The 19915-nt window shown below is 49.2% G+C and overlaps 2 protein-coding genes across 2 annotated transcripts in view; one reads left to right on the top strand and one right to left on the bottom strand.

Annotated features, from left to right (window-relative positions):
* The first annotated feature begins 235 nt into the window (after positions 1-235).
* Positions 236-9029, top strand: FAM78A (family with sequence similarity 78, member A). The gene is given in 3 exon segments (XM_010193714.1): positions 236-518; positions 521-809; positions 8501-9029. Coding segments are annotated over 3 exon segments (858 nt in total). The 5' UTR covers positions 236-478.
* Positions 9030-18851: 9822 nt separating this feature from the next.
* Positions 18852-19915, bottom strand: part of LOC104547864 (nuclear pore complex protein Nup214-like) — a gene marked incomplete at its 5' end in the record, with an annotated part of 13037 nt that continues 11973 nt past the window's right edge. Inside the window, 2 exons of the mRNA XM_010193715.1 lie at positions 18852-19076; positions 19767-19791. Of these exons, the coding sequence (XP_010192017.1) occupies positions 19043-19076; positions 19767-19791 (59 nt within the window). The remainder of the gene's footprint in view (positions 19077-19766; positions 19792-19915) is intronic.

The raw sequence follows: 19915 nt of genomic DNA, 5'->3' as shown, positions 1-19915 counted from the left end.
AAGTTATGAACAACTGCAAGTCAGGAAGTGGAAATCCACACCGGTTGTGACAAGCTGGGGCTAAAAACTATTTCATTATTTATATAGATGTGTCTATCAACATTCTGCTTTTCATCCAAAGAATAAAGGGAAATACCGGCTAGTCCTATGTTTGACGGTGAATGACAGACCGCATCTGAGGAAAGGAAGGACTAAATATATCAAGCTAAGAACACCACCATTATTTACCGAACTCAAGAGACCTTTTCTTTAACCCAAAGACTATTTGAGCGAGATATTTAATGGGTCATTAAAAGGGGAAAAAAATTTTAAAGGCCCTTTTGCTTCTGAAGTGCAGCTAGCCTCAAAAGAGGAGCAGTACTTGCAAGACAGATATTCAAATTAAGGCTTTACATGATGAATTTTCTATCCTATGGATATCGGTTTTGAGATTACAAACCAAGAAGATCTGTAATTGATCTCGCACCAGATAATTTCAATGCCTAATATTCCCCAGGATTGCTGGAGTACCCTAGGAGCTGCGTCGGACTGTACTCGGGGTATGCCATGGGCTGTATTCAGAGTATTAGCTGCAAATCCAAAGTTTTCCGGGAAAGTATTTCAGTGATTGAAGTCAAAGCCTCCATCGATCCCATTCCCACCAGCATCGACGAGTCCTCCAGCGTGGTCCTGCGCTACCGGACCCCTCACTTCCGAGCCTCTGCACAAGTGTTGGTGCCCCCTATTCCCAAGAAGGAGACCTGGATTGTGGGCTGGATCCAGGCTTGCAGCCACATGGAATTTTACAATCACTACGGGGAACAGGGCATGTAAGTATTTCCAAGAACGCGCGCGGGTGCATTTGCTGTGCGGGAAGAGCGAGTGAGAGAGAACCATGGCCTTGCTGGGAAATACCAGATTAAGCAAAAAATTGTAACCCAGTGGGTTTGATTTTAAAACTCAGCTCTTCTGAAACTTAACAGGACTTTCCCATATGTTTAAAATACAGGAGAACTTGTCACTGCCCTTTTAAAGGAGTAAGTGTTCCTTTCTAATGGGAATGTGCCTGAGCCCTAACCAAAACCCCCTCATTCTTGTAGGAACCCAAAAGCAATACTGTATTTCACAACAGCTTTGGAGCAGCACTGGAGATGCTGAAATCCCAGGTCAGGCACCCCTGTTTTGATACATGCTTTACACAAGGGGTTCCCCTGACCACCAATTCCTCTCTTTGGCATCCCTCCCCCCATCCCTTATGGGATAAAACTGCACCTTAACCAGCCCCAAGGAACCCTAGGGGGTGACACTTGTGGCATGGTGCTGTCCCCGGCGTGCCGTGCTGCTGCTGCAGTGTGCCATGGCTGTGGGATCCACAGCCCACCAGACTTTAACCTCACAGGAGGACCCCTGCTTGCTTTGCCCGCAGTAGCAGGCAGCCCACAGGGAAAGCACACGGTGGATTTAACCCACTCATAACTAAACCCTTTGCATTACCGTGGAGTAGGGTGAAAAATTCACATTATCTTCCTTTTGGGTGATATAAGAGTGGGAATATGTAGGTATATATGTAAGTTAGGAGGAGTCTAGGGGCTGTTTGCATGCCAAAACCCCCGTGTTACCAGTCAGACAGTCCTAGTGAGGCAGGAACGAGTCAAATTAAAATGTCACCTCCCTGCTGTGAAAAGTCCTCTCTTCCCAGTCCCCCACCAGTTTGTTCACCAACCGTTGTTGCAGGCTTTGGCCCGTAGTTAAATCAGTAAACCAGCAACAGCCCCTGACCTGCCACTGCCTGCAATTCTGCAACTCACGGTGCTGGGCAGCAGCGGTGCAGCAGAAATCTGTCTGTCCAGCCACGGGGACAAAACCTGACCGCAGAGCAGATGGTTTGGTGGCTGGAGACGCTGATGCTGCCGCGTCTTTGGGGACAAGGGAGAAAGGACAGGAAGGTCAGGTCTAAGCAATGCTTGCATCTGCTTATCCCCGTGCCCTGTGTTAGGGGTTGCCAGTGCAGTCCCTCAAGGGTCATTCTGGGTGGCTTAAAAATGGTGAACGAGGAGGGCAGGGGGAGGATGGGAACTCTGGCTTAATGCAGTGCCCTCCTGAAGGGCTGAACATCTGCACGCACACCCCGGCCCTCCTGCCCCCCCCCGCCCATAAGCCCAGATGAGGACACGGGTTCAGCATCTCAGCTGTGAAGCAAATACGCGTTGTAGGATGCAGACCAGAGGGAAGGGCACAGCGAGGAGCAGCCATAGGTGACAGACTGTCCCCTTGCTCTGTCCCCACGTCCCCTCTCTGCTCAAGCAGAAAGTGTCTGGAGAAGCAAACGAGCACCGGGCAAACACCGGCAGTGACGCTCGGCAAGGGAGGACAGCTTATCTCGATTTGAAAAGTACTTACAGCAGGCCTGAAGTCTGTAGGCTTTTTGGCTCCAGTGCAGTCTTTAGCAAGGACAATTTGTTGCTCAGATGTTCCCAATTTCAGGCCTTTGGGATTTGCATGTGTAATTCTCGGGCTTATTTAGAAATCCTCTCTTTAGCGACCAGCTGCAAAGGAAAACAGAAAAGTCCACTGTATATAAATATAGCTTGCATCCACTGAACTAGAGGACCAGGCAGAGAGCAGCCAGTGCTGCTGTGGGCTGTGAACCTCGCCACATCCTTTTATTTCTCTGCACCTGAGTTTCCCTGTGTTTAAAATGAGGATTTGTTACAGTCTTCCCTCGCTGGAATGCTTTGAGGCAAAAAAAGTTGTATCTACAAGCTAAGTGCTGTAAGCAGGTAGTCAGAATTAAATACTGCAGCTATGTAGGAGAGCTATTAGGCAGAAAAACAAAGATTATTTTCCCCCCCCAGGAGGTTCATTGACATTTAACTAATACAAAACAGGAGTTACCCAAACATAAGTAAGAATTGGTCTGCTCCTCCACTCTCTTTCTGTAGACCCATCACCATCTGAAAGCTATAAATAAAGGCGTTTGGGAGGAAAGGCCTCTTAGTGCCATTGAAACACGCTCTTGGAAGACTTTTATGTAGAGAGACAGGACACAAACCTATTTGAAAGGATGGGTCGAGCCGTTAGCTGGTGAAACTCAACATAATCCCACTGACCTCCACAGAGCTGCATTGATTTATGCCAGCAGAGTATTTGTCCCAACTTTCCATGATGAAGGGACTACTGGAACAGAGATCTTTTTAATCACTGTGGTGACAGGCAAACATGTAACTTCAAATAATAATAAAAAAATCAGTCGGTCAGTTGGAGCATTAATATTTACAGCTGGCTTTGGATTAATTTTTCACTTTTGTGCTCCGAAGTTGTTAGCATAAGCTGGCCATTACATTGAGGACAGAAACAGCTGAGAAATACTGGAGCAGATGGAGCTGTGCATAACGCTCCTATAGGAATGGTAGCTACAGAGGGGATAATTTCAACACACACGTTTAAAGCGGCACTGACACTTTTGAGGCTTAATGCAGCATTTTTTAAATGTAAAATAATCAAAACTCAGATAACACATAAACGCTGGGATTATTTTATGTGTAAGTCAGAAGATGCTTCTGGAACTGTGAAAACCCCCAGCGTGAGGATGCAGATTTGCTCTGTGACCCCCGCTCCATGCAGATCTGGGGCAATACTCATCCCAGGGGCTGGTGCTACCACTCCCCCCGAGGTGGTTTTACCCAGTGCCCTTAGGGACGGATGCTGTTGTGCAGTGGGAGCCGTCAGGACCAGGCCACAGAGCTCTGACCTGTGCAGGAGCATCTGGACCAGGTCCCCGCTGGGATCTGCTGGGGTGGGTGCTGGTTTCTGGTGCAGCACCTGGTGGGACCTGTGTCATCAGCTGGGCAATGCCAGAATGGCATTATCCTTGTTTCTTCATCTCCATGGAGATGTGCGGGAAGGCGTGCAGTTGGAGATATGCAAAACAGAGAGATAAATTAAATCGAAATTTGAATATGATCAGCCAAGGATCTGGAGGAGTTTCAGGTGGATGTTTCTCCCCAGAGGACCCGGTGGGGCAGTGTTACAGCATTGCTTTACTTACTGGGCATCTTGCTCTTGTGAGATTAAATCTTCCGTGCCCTGCAGCAGAGACACAATGAACTCAAGAAATCGACTTATCAAGAGAATAAACCCCCAGTCTTCAGCAGGGAAAACACAATCAAAAACAGATTCAGCAGGGAATAAAAAGGTTATCCTTCCCATGGGGAGTGAGAGGAGGTCAGCTCACCATGGGAATTCAGAAATAACCCTCAAGGGGTTTAGAGGAAAAGGCTTTGCTGCCCTTGCATGGTCCCTGGCCCTCACCTGTGCTATGAGCACTCACTTCAGCCCAGTTTATCCCAGTAAAAAGTTTCCAGTCTGACTTGAGCCTGCTCAGCTAAACCAGCAGAACTTCATCCCTTAATTGCAGTTTCTGCTTGTTTCACTCCCCGAGCCAACGTGCACCAAACATCACTGCCGGTTCAAGCGAGGGGGCACGAACGTGCAGCTGGAGGATGGGGGAAGAGGGACCACAGCAGCCTGGCCCTGCAGCTGGGGAACAACATCTTAAGTTTCCTTCCTGTTCCTTGCTACAACCCTGGCTTGAATTGCATGGTGTGCCACTGTAGGTGAGAGAGGTGCTGCAAAGGACAGTTTAAAATTAAGCAGCTCTGAAGATCAGGTTTTCTCTCAGCCAGTTTGCCAGCACAGGCAGAGGCAGTGATGTAAAATAACCAAGACGGCTTTTCACTGCACCCACACACGGCACTGGTACCTGCACCAGCACAGCCTGGTCTGAGCGGGTGTCTCTTATTTAGGGAGAGGAAGGGTGCTGGAAAGAGCAAGGTTACGTGAGGCCTGTGACTAATTAGGAGCTGGCTTTAAGGAACTGGGCTGAAGATGCCATAGTGCCTGATGCCTGTGTGGAAAGGTTAACTGCACATACCCGTGTCACTGTGGGGCACACAGGGCTGGAGGCTGCTGTGCTGGATTCGCTGTCGCTGTGGTTTGTGCTGTGGGGCAGCTGTCTGCAGGGCTCAGGATGAGCTGGGGGCTCCATTTCCTGTGACAGAATAGAAAGAAACATGTCTGAATGAGAACCAGGAGGCTAAAACCTACATAAAGCTGCTTGGCTGTCAGCAGCAGGCCTACAGTTGTGCCACAAGAAATAGCTCAAAGTTCCTTTTCCTGGTAGCAACACGACATTTGTTAAGAGAGGTTTGTTGGCAGCTCCAGGCTCTGGTGATGCCCATACTGACTCTGAAGGTTTCAGAAGCAGCAGTAACAAGCTTGTCAGCATTACAAGCCAGAATCTACCGATTTTGGAGCTACAGTGAACCCATGAAACCAGCTAGGTTGGTTTCCTTTTGCACCTCTCTCCTGCCATTGTCAGCAAAGCATCTACTGGGCACTTTCTGATCCTTCCTTGGCTTGACACCACCACAGAAAGATGCTGATGCAGCCAGAGATCATTCCCCAGCCTTCTTTCAAAAAAATCATCCAAAAGGGCAGTTGTTGGCGTATTATTTAATGCAGCCACACAATGCAATCGAAGGCTCCTAACCTTGCTGGCACACAGGCGAGGGTCAGCCGCCAGCAGTGGCAACCGTGGTGCAGTCTCTGCTCATGCTGCAGTCATGGGACCATCACAAGGCCTCATTTTTCTTGTCGTTACCAAGATAAAACGCAATGGTTTTGAAACCCCGGGGTTAACCGCGCTCGCTAGAATTAGGCACAGTGTGCTCCACACAGAAATGCAGGCCGGGTTCTTCTTCCCCATTGCTGCCCACGCCTTTTCGTAAGCAAGGGTGCTCTTCTGAGCCACTCGGAGTGCAGCCACGCTGCCCACGACCACGCTCGACTTCACGGTGGGGTTTGCAGACTCTGCAGGCAGCATCCTGCCTTCAGCAACCTGCCTGGACCCTCACACAGCTTAAACCACAGGTTTAAACCCTGGGCAAAGCCTGAGAAGGTTCTGCAGTTCTGTACTGGTCTGGTATCAGATGCATCTACTGGGAACGAAAATGGGGACATGCAGATCTTAGCTGATGTGCAGTTTCTGAGCATCCTCTACCTGATTCTCCTGCCATTCGCCCACCAGTCTCTGACTGTAAGCAGGCTGGAGTAGTCCAGGAGGGTTATCAGCCTCCTGTAGCACCTCAGGTCCTGGTTTGGCACCTCTGCCCCCATGGAGATGCTGTGGCTGCACCTCAGCACTATGCCTGAACCTCCAGGAAATTGTCACATCTCATCCCCGGGTGACAGCCAAGCTGAGTGCCCGCCACTGTCTGAATGGGAAATAATCCTAACCCATCTGCTGACAGGGAAAGGAAGGGCCCCAGATGGTGTTTCAGAGCCGGGCTGGCAGCAGGGAGGAGGTGGGGGGGCTGCAAAGCATGACCCCCGCTCATCCTCACCATCCCCAGAGCCTTTCCCTTCTCGGCTCTCCCCACAGAGCATGGAGGGGGTGGGGAGCCAGGATGGATCCGGTCAGGAGAGCAGAGCGTGTGAACATCTCTGCAGTGGCCGGGGGTCCTGGCAGGATGCGCAGGGATCTCCTTTTGGCTGCCTTGGCTGAAAATGTTCTTCCAGGGAAAGGACTCCCTCTGCCTGCTGGCTACAAGCTGAGGGAGAGGATTTGCTGCAGCCGCGGTGCCGGAGCTGACAGCAGCCCGTAAATCTGCACAGGGTGATGTGGAGCTTGCATAACCCCGGAGCAGCTCCAAGCATCCCTGCATCCCCCAGAGCAGCTCACATTCTGCCTTGACCTTCCTCTCCTGGGTTCCTGCCTGGCCACCACCCTGCAAACCTCTCACATAGTGCAGCCCTTCACCCCACATCTGCTCTGGCACAGGGGTGATTTTTGCTAGGAAAAAGCATGAAAAAGAGATAAATGAAATTTTTTTTAAATCCCCCACGGCATATTCCAGCTACACAGCCAGGCATTCACAGCAAATGATCCGAGCGATGCAGTGGTTACAAGCATGGAAGTGCTTCACGGTCATTAAGGAATTAACAATCAGAACAGCTTTGTGAGACGGTCACATTTGTGGAGAGGAGCAGCCTGTCCCAGAGCGTGCTGTGTCAGACATGTGCCCCTGCCCACAGCCCCCGCTCCAGTCCAGGGGCTATTTTAAGCCTCAGCATTTAATAGAAGGCACAGGCAGTCACCCTGATGCGCCCCAGCACGTCCCCTCTGTGTCCCTCCAAGATAAAGTGTGTCCTGTGGCAGGGCCTTAAGGGCTCGGAGGGGTTTGCACAGCCCAGGATCCCAGCCCCACAGCGGGGCCATGCTGGGAGCTGCTGCTGCTGCCACAGAGCCCCTTCTGCCACTTCGGTGGCAAGGACATCACCTCCAGTTGGCAGGGATGGCTGGTTCATAGGCAAGAGGGAGAAGGTAAACGAGAGCCACCTCTACCAGCCTGGTTTCTAAAGAAATGTCCTTAAAATACCTGGCATGCGCTGAGCACGTGGCTTATGGTTGTGCCATCTTAGTGCCTTTACTCTGCAAATATCTAACCCTTTCCTACCTGAGACATCTAGAGCAGTTTGCTTCTATTGGCAAATCTAATCTTAAAAATTAAATTGGAAGTTAATATTAAAAAAAAACAACAATCCAAGTAGTGCATCAGCATTATAAGGTGACAGATGACAACTTTCATTTACTTTCTTGCTAGAAAGACTGATGCTGACCTTTCTGTCTCGCCAGTGCAGGCGACCAGCTCGGGCAGTTTTACAGGCTGGCTGACCTGGGTTTCTCTGATTACTGTAACACCATCCCCACCCCAGAGCATGGGGTGCAGCCTTTGAACCGGGTCCTTCCCAGGGCTGGGGAAGGATGGGTTACACCGCCAGCGCCAGGCAGGCAGTGGAGGGAACATGGCTTATCCAGAGAGAAAATGAAGGTTTGCAGGTACTGAAAAGGAAGAGTAAACTGAGGCAGTGGGGAGCTTTATGGTCCAGTTGAGTCCTTGATCTTACCTCCAGTGCTGTCTCCTGTCACCTCAGCCCCAGGGCCAGCTCTGAGCTTGCCCATTTTCCTGCCGACACAGGAGATTTTGTGCTGTTGAGAGAAAGAAACCCAGCCCTGAGCCCTGCTCTCACAGCACAAGTGACAGGAGATCCCGCACACGGCGCTGGAGCAAGTCCTTGTGCTCAAACAGCAGAAAGATCCCTGCATCACTGCATTTTCTCCAACACTGGAGCTTTCCTGAGCACTTGCCCTTTGCAGCCTTACTTAAACCCTGACATATTTTGAACCACTCCAGGGAGCCACCGGTTCCTGCTTGGAAAGCCCTGGCCCTGTGGGGTGATGGTTCCTCGGTGGTGGTTAACAGCAGGACAGATGCATGATCAGTCCTGGAAATTTGCAGTTTTAATTTTTTTTCAGCAGGATGGCATGAAAGGCACAAGTTCCAGTAAAAGCTGAAGGGGGAATGCGTTCACAACTCTTTCCTCTCCTTCCTCGAAGTCCCGCATGCTTCTAAAGTAATTAATTAATATATTATCCATAATTTGTTGTTGATTGTGGCAGGTCAAGTTGGGAACTTCCAGACCTACTGGATGGTAAAATCCAGGCCATCAGCGACTCGGATGGAGTGAACTATCCCTGGTATGGAAACACCACAGAAACCTGCACCATCGTGGGTCCCACCAAGAAGGAGGCCAAGTTCAACATCAGCATGAACGACAACTTCTACCCAAGCGTGACGTGGGCCGTGCCCGTCAGCGACAGCAACGTGGCCAAGCTCACGAGCATTCACCGGGATCAGAGCTTCACCACGTGGCTGGTTGCAACCAACACGGCCACCAACGAAATGGTGACCTTGCAGACTATCAAATGGCGCATGAGGCTGGGCATCGAGGTGAACCCCAGCAGGCCCTTGGGCCAGCGTGCCAAGCTGCAGGAGCCCTCTGCTCAAGAGCAGCCCCAGGTCCTCAGCAAGAATGAGCCAATACCACCCAGTGCCCTTGTCAAACCCAATGCCAATGATGCTCAGGTACTCATGTGGAGGCCAAAGGATGGACCACCACTTGTGGTGATACCTCCAAAACACCGATAATATAAAACCTGGCGTCCCGGCACCAAAAGGGAGGGAAAAAAAAAACACCCCACAAAAACAATGAAGCAAAACAATCACTTAGGTATTAGGATACACGCGTATAATCTGAGCAAAATCAAAATGCACTTTTTGTTCATTCAACAAATGCAACCATTCTACCTTCTCCCATTGGGACGGATTTCACTGTGCTAAAGCTAAAGAGGAGACCTTTGGGGTCTGTCTCATCACTGGATTCCTAAGGGAAGAAACTAACACTGATGTCTATCCCTAGAGCTTTTTTTTTCTTCCCTACCTTAGTTCCTGTTTGAACTTCAGTCTCATGAGCTTGTCCAGACTGCCCAGAACAATAAGAACATTTTATTTGGGATTTTAAGGTATTTTTTTCTTTTCGGTTGAGAACACATACAAGTTCCTGGAGCAAAAAGTTGACTATTTAAGATAAGGAGATATATTTTTTTTTTTAAGCTGTAAGGTTCTGAGTTGCAAATCCAAGTCATGCGGCCTTATGTAGACTTTGCTTTGCATTGCCAAACTTTTGCCTTAAAGCTATGTTTGAAAAACAACAAAAAACAAAACCACCACCAGGCAGAATGTCCTTTCTACAGAATTTTTTGGGAGAAAGTTTTGGAGCAAGGAATAGCTTGTCGGTGTGTCGTGGGCTGATGGATGAAATTAGAAGAAGTGTGACAAAAAGAAAATCCTGGTTTTAAAACCTGGAACAAGGAAGCACGGAAATAATCTCAGTTTCAAAGCAATGCAAATAACAAACCTGCTGTAGGATGGCTCTCGAGTGGGAGCTACGAGGCCATCTCCCTGCTTCGCAAGGGGTAGCAATGCAGCTTGCACTGGGTGATCTCAGTCTCCCGTTAGCGTTATAACGTGGGATAATCTCTGGAGTCAACATAAATCGAGCGGGGGGATGGCACCTTGGGTTTGTCTTTAGGACACGCAGATGTTTGCCCAGTTAACCCATGGTCTCGCCTCCTTGTGGCGTAAGAGCCAGCAGCTTGTGCAGCGGCTGCCGTTGGGTGAAGCTCTGTTGCCCCATATTCCCGTGAAATCCAAATGACAGTGCTGTAAGGAGAGCAGGATACAAAAAGGATCCTTCTGAAGTCATTGGAGATGCATGGGTGTAAGTGAGGGCAGATCTTATCTACTGAGCCTACCCAGCAATATCCGTAATTCAGGAACAGGCACCCATTCCTAGCAAAAGCTATGAAAAACTCTTTTCTTCCCATGCTAACAAATCACATTGGGTTTAGTAAATCATTTTCTTCCAGCTGACCTCGTGATCCATATGACTGTCAGGAAAGGGGTACCAGGACCACGGGTGATTCTGTACCTGTCTGGTTATGGCACAAACATCTATGTAGCAAAGGGTAATGCATGGGAAGGGGCAAGCAGGGCAATATCTGAGCCTTGGGTGCAGATCCTCCAGGGAGTGAGGAGCCATTTGAATGGGAGGGGCAGGGTTTGAGGGCAGAGGAAGCTCTGCAGCGGAGGTGGCATCTGGAGGGCACAGGAGGGGAGTGGAGGACCTGCTCTCTCACTCTAACACATGGCCTGAGGCAGATCCTCCCCTTCCTGCTGCAGCTCCTGCCCCTGATGTAACATTTCTTCCTCATACTGACAATCTGCCTCAAGAGCTGGGGCTGGCACGAGCTCAGGTGCCAGGCACAAGCCTGGCCCTGGTCTGAACAGGTCTTACAGCCCCACACACGCTGCTCAAAAGGCTCTCCCCTTGGAGAGGCACCAGTTACAGCTGCTATTGCCATCACCATCTTCCACATGGGATGTTACCAGCAAGAAATTCTCCTTCCTCGCTTCTCCAAAGCCACACCATCTACTTCGGCAATGGGTTCAACACCACCACCTGCCTGGGGAAAGCACGGCCAGAAGATATATCCCACCCCCCCCATAACAGTCTCAAACCAGCAAACACAGATCCTGGGTCCCTGCACCTGTACCCAATTTCCAGTGGAGCCCACCCTCCTCCATCCACTGCTTCTCAGAGATGCTCCCCCCCAGAGCTGCTCTCTCCAGCAGGCAGATCTCTGAGGTGGGAAGCCCAGCATTACCAGCAGCTTGCGAATGGATGGACTGGATCAGACGCAAATCCACGAGCCAAAGGTTGCCTAAATCCAGGCTTTGGGACTATAAAGGGTGAAGCTAGGGAGACTTTTGACTTGCACAGTCACTCTCTGTATTAAACTCCATTTTCTTACATGGATTCAAATCCTAACTATAGCTCTCCGGGCACAGCCCTCTGGGACTTGTCTGTATTTTCTCCTAGGCAATACATGCAGAAGAGGACAAAATGTGAGCCGTGGGTGAATTGCTGATAGCGCTTGCACGCATCTCGGCTAGAGCTTAGATGCACTTCTGGGCAGTCCCGCGGGTGGGAGCAGAAGGGGTATTTTTGTCTGGTATTCACTTTGTCTCCAGGTGCTGAGTACTTACAGTTCTCACTGATGTCAGCATGGGTCGAAGAAATTGGACCCAGTTGTCTTAATTAGCTGCACGAAGGAATTCCAAGGAAAGATTTCTTCTCAGTCACCAAAAACCACATTCAGGGAACACCTACGTCCTTTTCCACTTAGCTTTGTGTTGGACTTAGTCTCCCCATGCATTAAGTCAATCTGGTTCCTCCTACTCCCGCTACCTGGTGGACTGGATGCATCCATGCAATTCGATAGTAACCTCCTGGCTGATTCCTCCTGTTGCACTGAACAGACCCAGTTGAGCAGTAAATACGAAATTCAAGTTTCACGTTGGGGTTGGCTTTGCATGGATTTCTCCCTTCCCAAAGAATGCCTTTATCCCGTGCCTAGGTTGAAAGGTGCCCCTCCACCTCCATTCGCCAGACATGGCATAGAAAAGCGATGCTGCCTCTTCCGAGATTTCATGCGTTGTGATTAAAAGTGATGTTTTTCCAATGCTGCTTCATTATAAAACTGACGGGGACAGGTTGAATATGAGAGGAACCGTGGCTGGAAATAACAGGTGCTATAGACATGGCTATTGATAGGGCTGGTTAACAGCCCTGTGGTTAGGATGGGGATTGACAGGGTCCGAACAGGACTTAAATGTCTGGGGACCCAGGGCATCCTGCAGCGAGGAAGGTGGTAAATAAGCAGAGATTTTTAAAACTCTGGCAGCATTTTGCAGAACCTGGAATGCCCATAGGATGGGAGAGTGACAGGGCACCAACATGGGATACTGATGTACGAGAGCTTGTCTCTGCCTCACCTCTCATCAACGACGCTCAGTTCTTCACAGCCCCAGATCCCCACAGCAGCTGAGCCTCACCACCCCTGACAAAATCCTGTGGTAGTCCACGGTGGGAAGCAGCAGAGTGGGCCCCGGCCAAGACCCTCTGCAGGGGCTGGCAGACACCATCGAGCACAGCCAAACATGAGCAGTGTCACGGGCTGTTTGGTTCTCATTTCCTACCCTTGACACCGAGACAAGCGAGGGGCAGCCCCTTGGAGAGGTGATGGGGATGTTAAGTGGCACTGGGGAGGGGCAGAGTTGCGGAGCTGGTGCAGGGGGGAGCAAGGCTGGGTCCAGCAGCGGGGTACGGTGAGGGCTGCCCAAACCTCAGCACTGCTGTCCCTGGCGCAGCAATAAGAATTGTCCTTGGTCTTGCAGAGATACTGTGAAAACAAACCCAAGATGTACTGAGTCTGGACACTTTACAGAGATGTAAAAAACAAAACCCTGCTTTTATAAGACAGAAATAAAGTGAAGTTTTCAAATGTGTCTGCCTGGAGTCGTTAGGCGGTGGCTGGTCTTAAGAGGAACGGCTCCACCACCTCTGCACTCACATTTCACAGCTGCGATAAACACCCTATTTACCCCTGAGTGCCTTTTCTCTCCGTTTCACCTCTTGTGTCGCATCAGATAGAGCGTGGAGGTTTCTGGTTAAAAATACCAGCCGACATCCTGCATTTTTCATCACCAGGCTGCTGTGCATCTTGTGACAGCAGGACAGAGCCGCGCCGCTTGGCGCGGGCAGCAGCTGAACTTCTGCACAGTTCGGCTTCCTGACGCTGTTTGCTTATTGAGCAAAAGGCTGCTCAGGTGCGAGCTGCAAACACCGCATCTGGAGAGGGGCGGCCTCTCGGCCTGGCCCTGGTACCCGGGGAGACCTGTGCAAATGAGCGGTTAACGCTGCTGCAATGTGCCGCTGGTTCTCAAATACCACCCTGTATCCATTTCATTATTCATCCCCCTCCCAACATTTTTCAAACTTAGATTTTGTTTGCTTTCCAGTAAAGGAGGAAACCAGCAAATTCACTGTAAGAGAGCAGAGCGGTGCCTGGCTGAGCAGCCAGCACAGCTCCAATGCTCACCCAGCGCTGCACAGGGCTCAACCCTGGCACCTCCCAGGTCTGTGCCCCAGCTCCTGCCATGGGCCCATCCCGCCACAAATCCAAATTTTGCAGGGGAAGGGAATGAGGCGTATGGGAGGTCATGGCTCAAGGAAAGGAACATGCATGGATGGAGCCCGAGCAGAGGAGAGGACAGGCCCTGAGTGGGATCCCTTTGCACAGTGGAAACTCTCCAGCCTCATCTGTGGAGAGCAGGTTAAATTTAGATGTCCTAGTTTTGGAGGGAGAGAGGGGTGGAGAGGGGACACCAGCCAACTCACAGCTGTTTTGGGTGACACCCTGAAAAAGCCGAGAGCGCCCGTTCACTTATTGCCTGCACAGAGACATCCAAAATCCTCCCGAGAAGGACCCGGACAGTGGGAAGGGCATCGGGTGCTGCGTCCAGCAGAGCTCAGCCGATGGTGGAGCCCAGTTCTGGTGCTTCAGGTAACACCAACATCCATCCTCTATTTTCAGTGCATTTGGGAATGCTGAGGCTACAGATCAAACTACGCCTTTCTAGAAGTTTTGTCACTTGGCTCCGTGATTTTCTAACCTCGGTTTTAAGCAGACTGAGGAAACAGTTTGTTCATTTGAAGAAACGCCCTCTGGTCTCCATGGTCCCTGCTCAAAACTTTTTACAGGGACTTCTCTCTGCTGATGCAAATCAGGTTTTGTTTCCTATTTCTTCTCTCTCACATCTTGTTAAGCTGTTCACGTGCAGCAGCTGCAAACACTCATTTTATTCCGTCATGTTTTCAAGCAAAATATTTTTAGCAATGCACTGGAAAGTCTTGAAGCATCTATTAGAAAAAAATAAAATACCACGTCATGTGTTGCATGCACGTAATTATAACAGATCTCCCCAATCTGCACCAAGATCTCCACGGCAGCATTTGGGAACACTGTTGTGTACTGGTCCCCACACCAAGCTGTCGAGTACAGGGTCCTGGCAATGCATCCGAACACAGAAGAGCAGCACTGGAGAGTCAGGTCTGACCCTACCATGATTCGTAACTGGGGTTGTCCCACATTTTCCTCTGAAAACAGAGGGATAGCTTGTTTCACCCTTGACGCAGAAGCCGTTTTGTTATCATTTAATCACAGCACCTCTGAAACGCTGAACCTCCTGGCACCTGCAGAGGTTTGGCAAGGAGCGCCCACCCAGGAGTGCCTCCAGCACTCTGCTATGAGCAAGGGGGTGTAAGGGAGGGATCACCCGTCCCTTCCAGCACTGGAAGGGGACCCTGCAATGAGGCAGGACTGCGGCCAAGGCCAGAGCATCACCCGTGGCAGCGCACTCCCAGAAGCGGTGCCACAGCACTTCACCTATCTCGTGTTCAGGGAAGGGCCTGGGTTCAGGCACAGGCCCTGGCAGCACAGAGCGTGCCCGCATGGGATAAAGGCACAGACAGAAGTCGCAGCTCTGCAGCGGGAGTCAGAGACACTTCTGCAGAGAAGGAGCTCTGTGACCTACTGGGAGTTGCCAAAAAACACGGTGGGGATGGTGTGAGACAAGAAACGTGCTGAGGCCAACCGTGGGGACCTCAGGGAGCCGGGGCAGGGCAGGGGCACATCTACATGTGCCGAGTTGAAAAATGTGCCGACACATCCAAGCTCATCCCTCAGTGAGGAAAAGTCAGTCTTTTCTCAATGGCTGCAAGACTCTGGGGCTGGTTTTGCTGCTGATCAAGGGCTGCTCATCCCCACCGAGCTGTGGCTGCCTCTTCCCCTGGGGCTCAACACGACATTTATCTGGGAACAAAAACTCCCTCGGCGCTACCACACACGCTCATGCCAAAGCCTCATGCCGGATTATTTTTCCTTGTAAGCGATGCTGAAAGCAATGCACAAGGGCAGGACACATGAAAACTAAGAAGGGATAAATAAAATGTGCTGCTCATCCCCACCGAGCTGTGGCTGCCTCTTCCCCTGGGGCTCAACACGACATTTATCTGGGAACAAAAACTCCCTCGGCGCTACCACACACGCTCATGCCAAAGCCTCATGCCGGATTATTTTTCCTTGTAAGCGATGCTGAAAGCAATGCACAAGGGCAGGACACATGAAAACTAAGAAGGGATAAATAAAATGTCCCTCCAGCCTCCAGGCCTGCAGCGGCAGGGACACATACACGGGCTGACAGAGCGAAGGGAAGCAGCTCCACACAGAGAGGGACAGGGACCAGCACCAGCCAAAACTGTACCCCTGGTTCCTGGGTAAAGGGGTGGGAGGGGACGTAGTGCCAACCCCTACCTTCACCTTTCCACTGCCTCGCTCCCTGCTGTCAGCAGCTGGAGCAAGGGTCTGAGATGCGCAGCAGCACTTTTCCCACCTCCACCATCTCTCCTGGGGATCCTACTCATACCCGAGACTCACCATACCACAGCAGCTCGCTGCTGAGGATGATAAATCTGTGCCGAGCAGAACGGTCATGTCCGAAACATCTGGTTTCTCCACGGAGCATCACCAGGGTTTTGGTCAGCAGCACATCAGCGCTGCCACTGGCACCGCTCAGGCAGGGACGTGGCCATGAGGGACAAGCCAAGCCAAGGGATAACCCGGCAGCATGGTTACATACCCCTCCTCGGTCCAACAGCAGAGGGACGCCACTGGCATTTGTCCTCTGGTCACCTCTGCACCATGGCACTGCAGCACAGAAGGACCCAAAAAAATGATACCCTTCCCTCCTCAGAGACAGATCTGGATGGGGGGATATGGCCGAGACCACTGGTACTCTGCGAGACGCCCATATCCTGCAATATCAAGTATTATACAGTAAAAACCTTTAAAACAAAAATTTAATCTTCTGTGCCTCTTGGTGATGAAGCTACACTTTTCCTTTTCCAGAAAAAGGCTCTTTCCTCTGTTGCTCTTTTCAACTTGAAGAAAGCAGAAGTCCCCGGTCTGGTCTCTCAATGCGTTTGGGGAGGTCTCTATGCCTCAGGCTCCCCCTCGCCCACCAAGTCTTCAACACCATCATTAGTGCTCCGCCATAGCAGAGCATCACCACCACTCAGCTTGCCACTGCCCCACGGCCATGGTGTGGTCTCAGGGGGAGTGTGAAATTAAATGTGTTCTTTCATTAGGAATAATTAAGAACCCACCTTTGATAAAAGCCTTGGAAGATTTCTTCTCATACTGAAGTGGCAGGGAAAAAAGGCACTACCACATCAGCACAGACAAGATGATGACCTCCTTCAGAGTAGTCCCAGAACAGTCACTATGAGTTATTTAAGGATTAACCAGCACGGATGACAAATGAGGGCTCCAGCCCAGTTAGTCCTTGGCTCCTTTACCAGGTCTGCCAAGAGAGGGGCTTTTCGTGTTAGCAGCTTTATTCTTTGGTGGACATCTGTCCACAAAAACCTGGACAGAGGCCATCAGATCACAGGCCACCTAACACAGATGACAGACTGTAACGGCTTCTGGCAACCACCAGCCGAGCGTCACAGGCACTTGCCAAGTCCTTGAGTCATCTAATAAAAATGCAGATTTTTCAAAGTCTACTTCGCTACATTTTGTGCATATTCCTGTAGGCTTGTGGTCACGATCAGCCTCTCTACGCTGCTCAGCTCCTCCAGCAGCTACTATGGAAACCAGGAGCAGCACCCGTTTCTCAAGGGCAGATAGTTCAGGGGGTTGGGTTTTCAGCATTTTGGATTTTGGAAGCATTGCAAGAAAAGGCGTGTTTCATCAGGAGCTCGAGTAATTCCTACGACCCCTCACTTGCAGAGGGTAAAAGAGTTAAACAGGTACCAAGCAGCACAGCAGGGCCAACCTCCAACTGCTCCCATCATTCCAAAAGAGAAACTTTAAATGGCTCAGCATGCCAACATCACATTCTTACCAAGCCAATCTTCTCCACAGCAAGAGCATTATTGGCTATCTGGGGGAGCACAGCTGATACAGCCTTGCTAGGAGGTGTTGCATGCCACAGCGAGGGGAGATTAATGCAAAGAATTTAAGGTCAATGGTTTGGGCCAGCTGCTATTTATAAAGAGGATGGAAAGCAGAACAGCAGTATCACCTCTAGGCCTAAGAAACGTATAGGCAAGGAGGACACACTTCAACCCATTTGCAGCTTTTTCCATCTCCAAACCAGCAAATTTCAGAAAATTTTCTCCTCTGTTCTAGTGCTGTGGTCAGCACTTGCTCTCTGCCATTAGAGGGGAAGGGAGGTTATACGCAAAGCCCTGACAACAGCGCTGTCTCTAACACAACATGTGGCATGCCAGAGTTCAGAAACCCAGGGCATATGTAAAAGCCCTAGAGCCTATAGCCTTGCAAAGCCTCTCCACAGCTAAAAATAAGCCTCTTGTACACTATATTCCACATATTCAGTGGTCTTCCTTTTTAAAGGGAACCTACCTAACACCATGGCCAGGTGCAGAGATAGGAGGGACACTTTCACAACTAGGACAGGAGTGAGGTCGAATGCTAACTTTTCAGGTTGACTTGAAAAAAGCAATTTCTTCAGGATCTGTTGATAGATACAAGTATTTAGTTTATAACACCGGACGTGAAAACAAGCAGTTATCAACTATTTGAATGTTAGCAACATAGATTGTTTCTGCTGAAAACAGAAAAAGCAGAAGGACCCCAAAATGTCCTAACAGGACCAACAAGATCAAAGCATCCAATCTGCATGTATTCAACTCATACATAAGCTGTTATTTCAAATGCATTTTTCACAGAGCAACAAAAACCCATTACATCATTTAGAGGTTTCATGGAGGTCAGATGCATCAAATAGAAAAAAGTGTTTGTCCAGAATGCCTTCAGGGCACTCTTTAAAACATTTGCTCAGTATGTTCAAGTATAAACATACAAGAATTTCACAAACGTTATTGACTAAAGCTAAGAGCTACAGGGGAAAAGTACAATCTCATACACGTTATAAAAAAATGTAGCTGACAGAATCCAACAGCCAAAGCCAAAATCACTAATGCCCCTGGATGGTGGTCACACCTCGAATTCAAGGGCCAGAAGTTTTCCCTATAACCTGAGTTTCATTTTCTGAGTTCTGTAAAATTTACAGAAAGGTAAAAATAGGAGAGCTTTTACTTCCCACCTCTTTGCTGAATGTTACTGCCATGGGAACGTGTTCTGCACGCTGCCAGTTTCTTCTCGGATAATTTCCTATTTCTCCACTAAGCCTCTGGCTCACACATGACTCAGTTTTAGCACTTCAGTGAGATAAGCATGTGCCCCATCCTATACTTAAAATTAGCAGAGCAAACCACAGCCCTTTCTTAAGAGCCTAAGATAATCAGTCCTGCTCTTCAATGAAAAACGTGCTGGTTTATATCAGGAACCAACTCGAGCTACTCCCATGCCTGGGGAAGGGATGAACAACAGAAAGCTAAGTCCAGCAGGGGGCTGGTAACTGCAGCATACATCTATTCTTCTAGATCCAGGGAGATTAAACCTTCCAACAAAAATAACATCAAGGCAGATAAAATAGTTTAATATAGAGCAAGAACAAGTGTTGCATAAAAATAAGCAAAATCTTTTTCTTAAAAACCAAAAAAGTCCAAGAAGTTGTATTTAAAAGAAAAGCTGTTTGGATATTGATCGTGAAGGTGACTCATGAAGCGCAGGAGCTACAGCACCGTTCTACAGGAGCTCAGGATGTTCCTAGCTTCTCCATCCACTAAATCCAGAGGAAGATCTGTGGAGCAAGAAAAATAACCAAACAACACAGCAATGAGTGCTAAAGTATCCCTCAGCAGCATTAATTCAGCAGATCTCTCAAACTTTCAGTCTCCCTCGTATCAGAAGCTCATTATGAGAACGTATTGGTATTTTTACCTGAGATTGCATCAACACATACTAACTAGATATAATTACACTTATTCTAGAGCCTACCATCTGGAGATATACATGCTTTCTCTACTTGACAGGGAAATAAGGTAAAAGACACTTGCTAGAAGTAATCCAGCAAAGCAGTGACAAAGTGGGTGACAGAGTTAAACTCAGCTCCTAGTCCTGTTCTTTAACTGTAAATCATCATCCTAATTCAGACAGAAAAGTACCAATTTATTTCATTTCTTGTTTCAACCTGATAAATGGAGTAGATACTAGATTCACACACACAGCTTGAGCACACACATCATGTGCTCAAGAGGTGGAGAAAGAGCATGATGGAACTGAAAATTCTCTCTTACACAGAAGATTAACCTCACTGGAAAGAACACACTCAGAGCCTGGAGTTTGAGCTCTATGCAGTGCCACTAAGAAGGAAATCAGAACTAGTGTGATTACTGCTACTTTTAAAGCTGGTTCTTGTAAACCATTCAACTCTTTTATACTGATTCCATGTGTATTTTTAATGAAGCGTTGGACACAAAACGGTACTTACGTGTTAGATGATCCAAAACCAAACCCTGAAAGAAATACAAGATCGGAAAAAATAATTGTTAAAAAGTAAAACGAATGCATAAGATTTGTAGCAAACGTTCCCTCCCATCCACAGATTGAAAAACATTTCTCTCCTGCCTTAGGCCAGGG

Source organism: Mesitornis unicolor, unplaced genomic scaffold (genome assembly GCF_000695765.1).
Source record: "Mesitornis unicolor isolate BGI_N332 unplaced genomic scaffold, ASM69576v1 scaffold50891, whole genome shotgun sequence".
NCBI lineage: Eukaryota > Metazoa > Chordata > Aves > Mesitornithiformes > Mesitornithidae > Mesitornis > Mesitornis unicolor.
The sequence above is the reverse complement of the archived record's forward strand: the minus strand, read 5'-3'. Positions and strand labels throughout refer to the sequence as shown.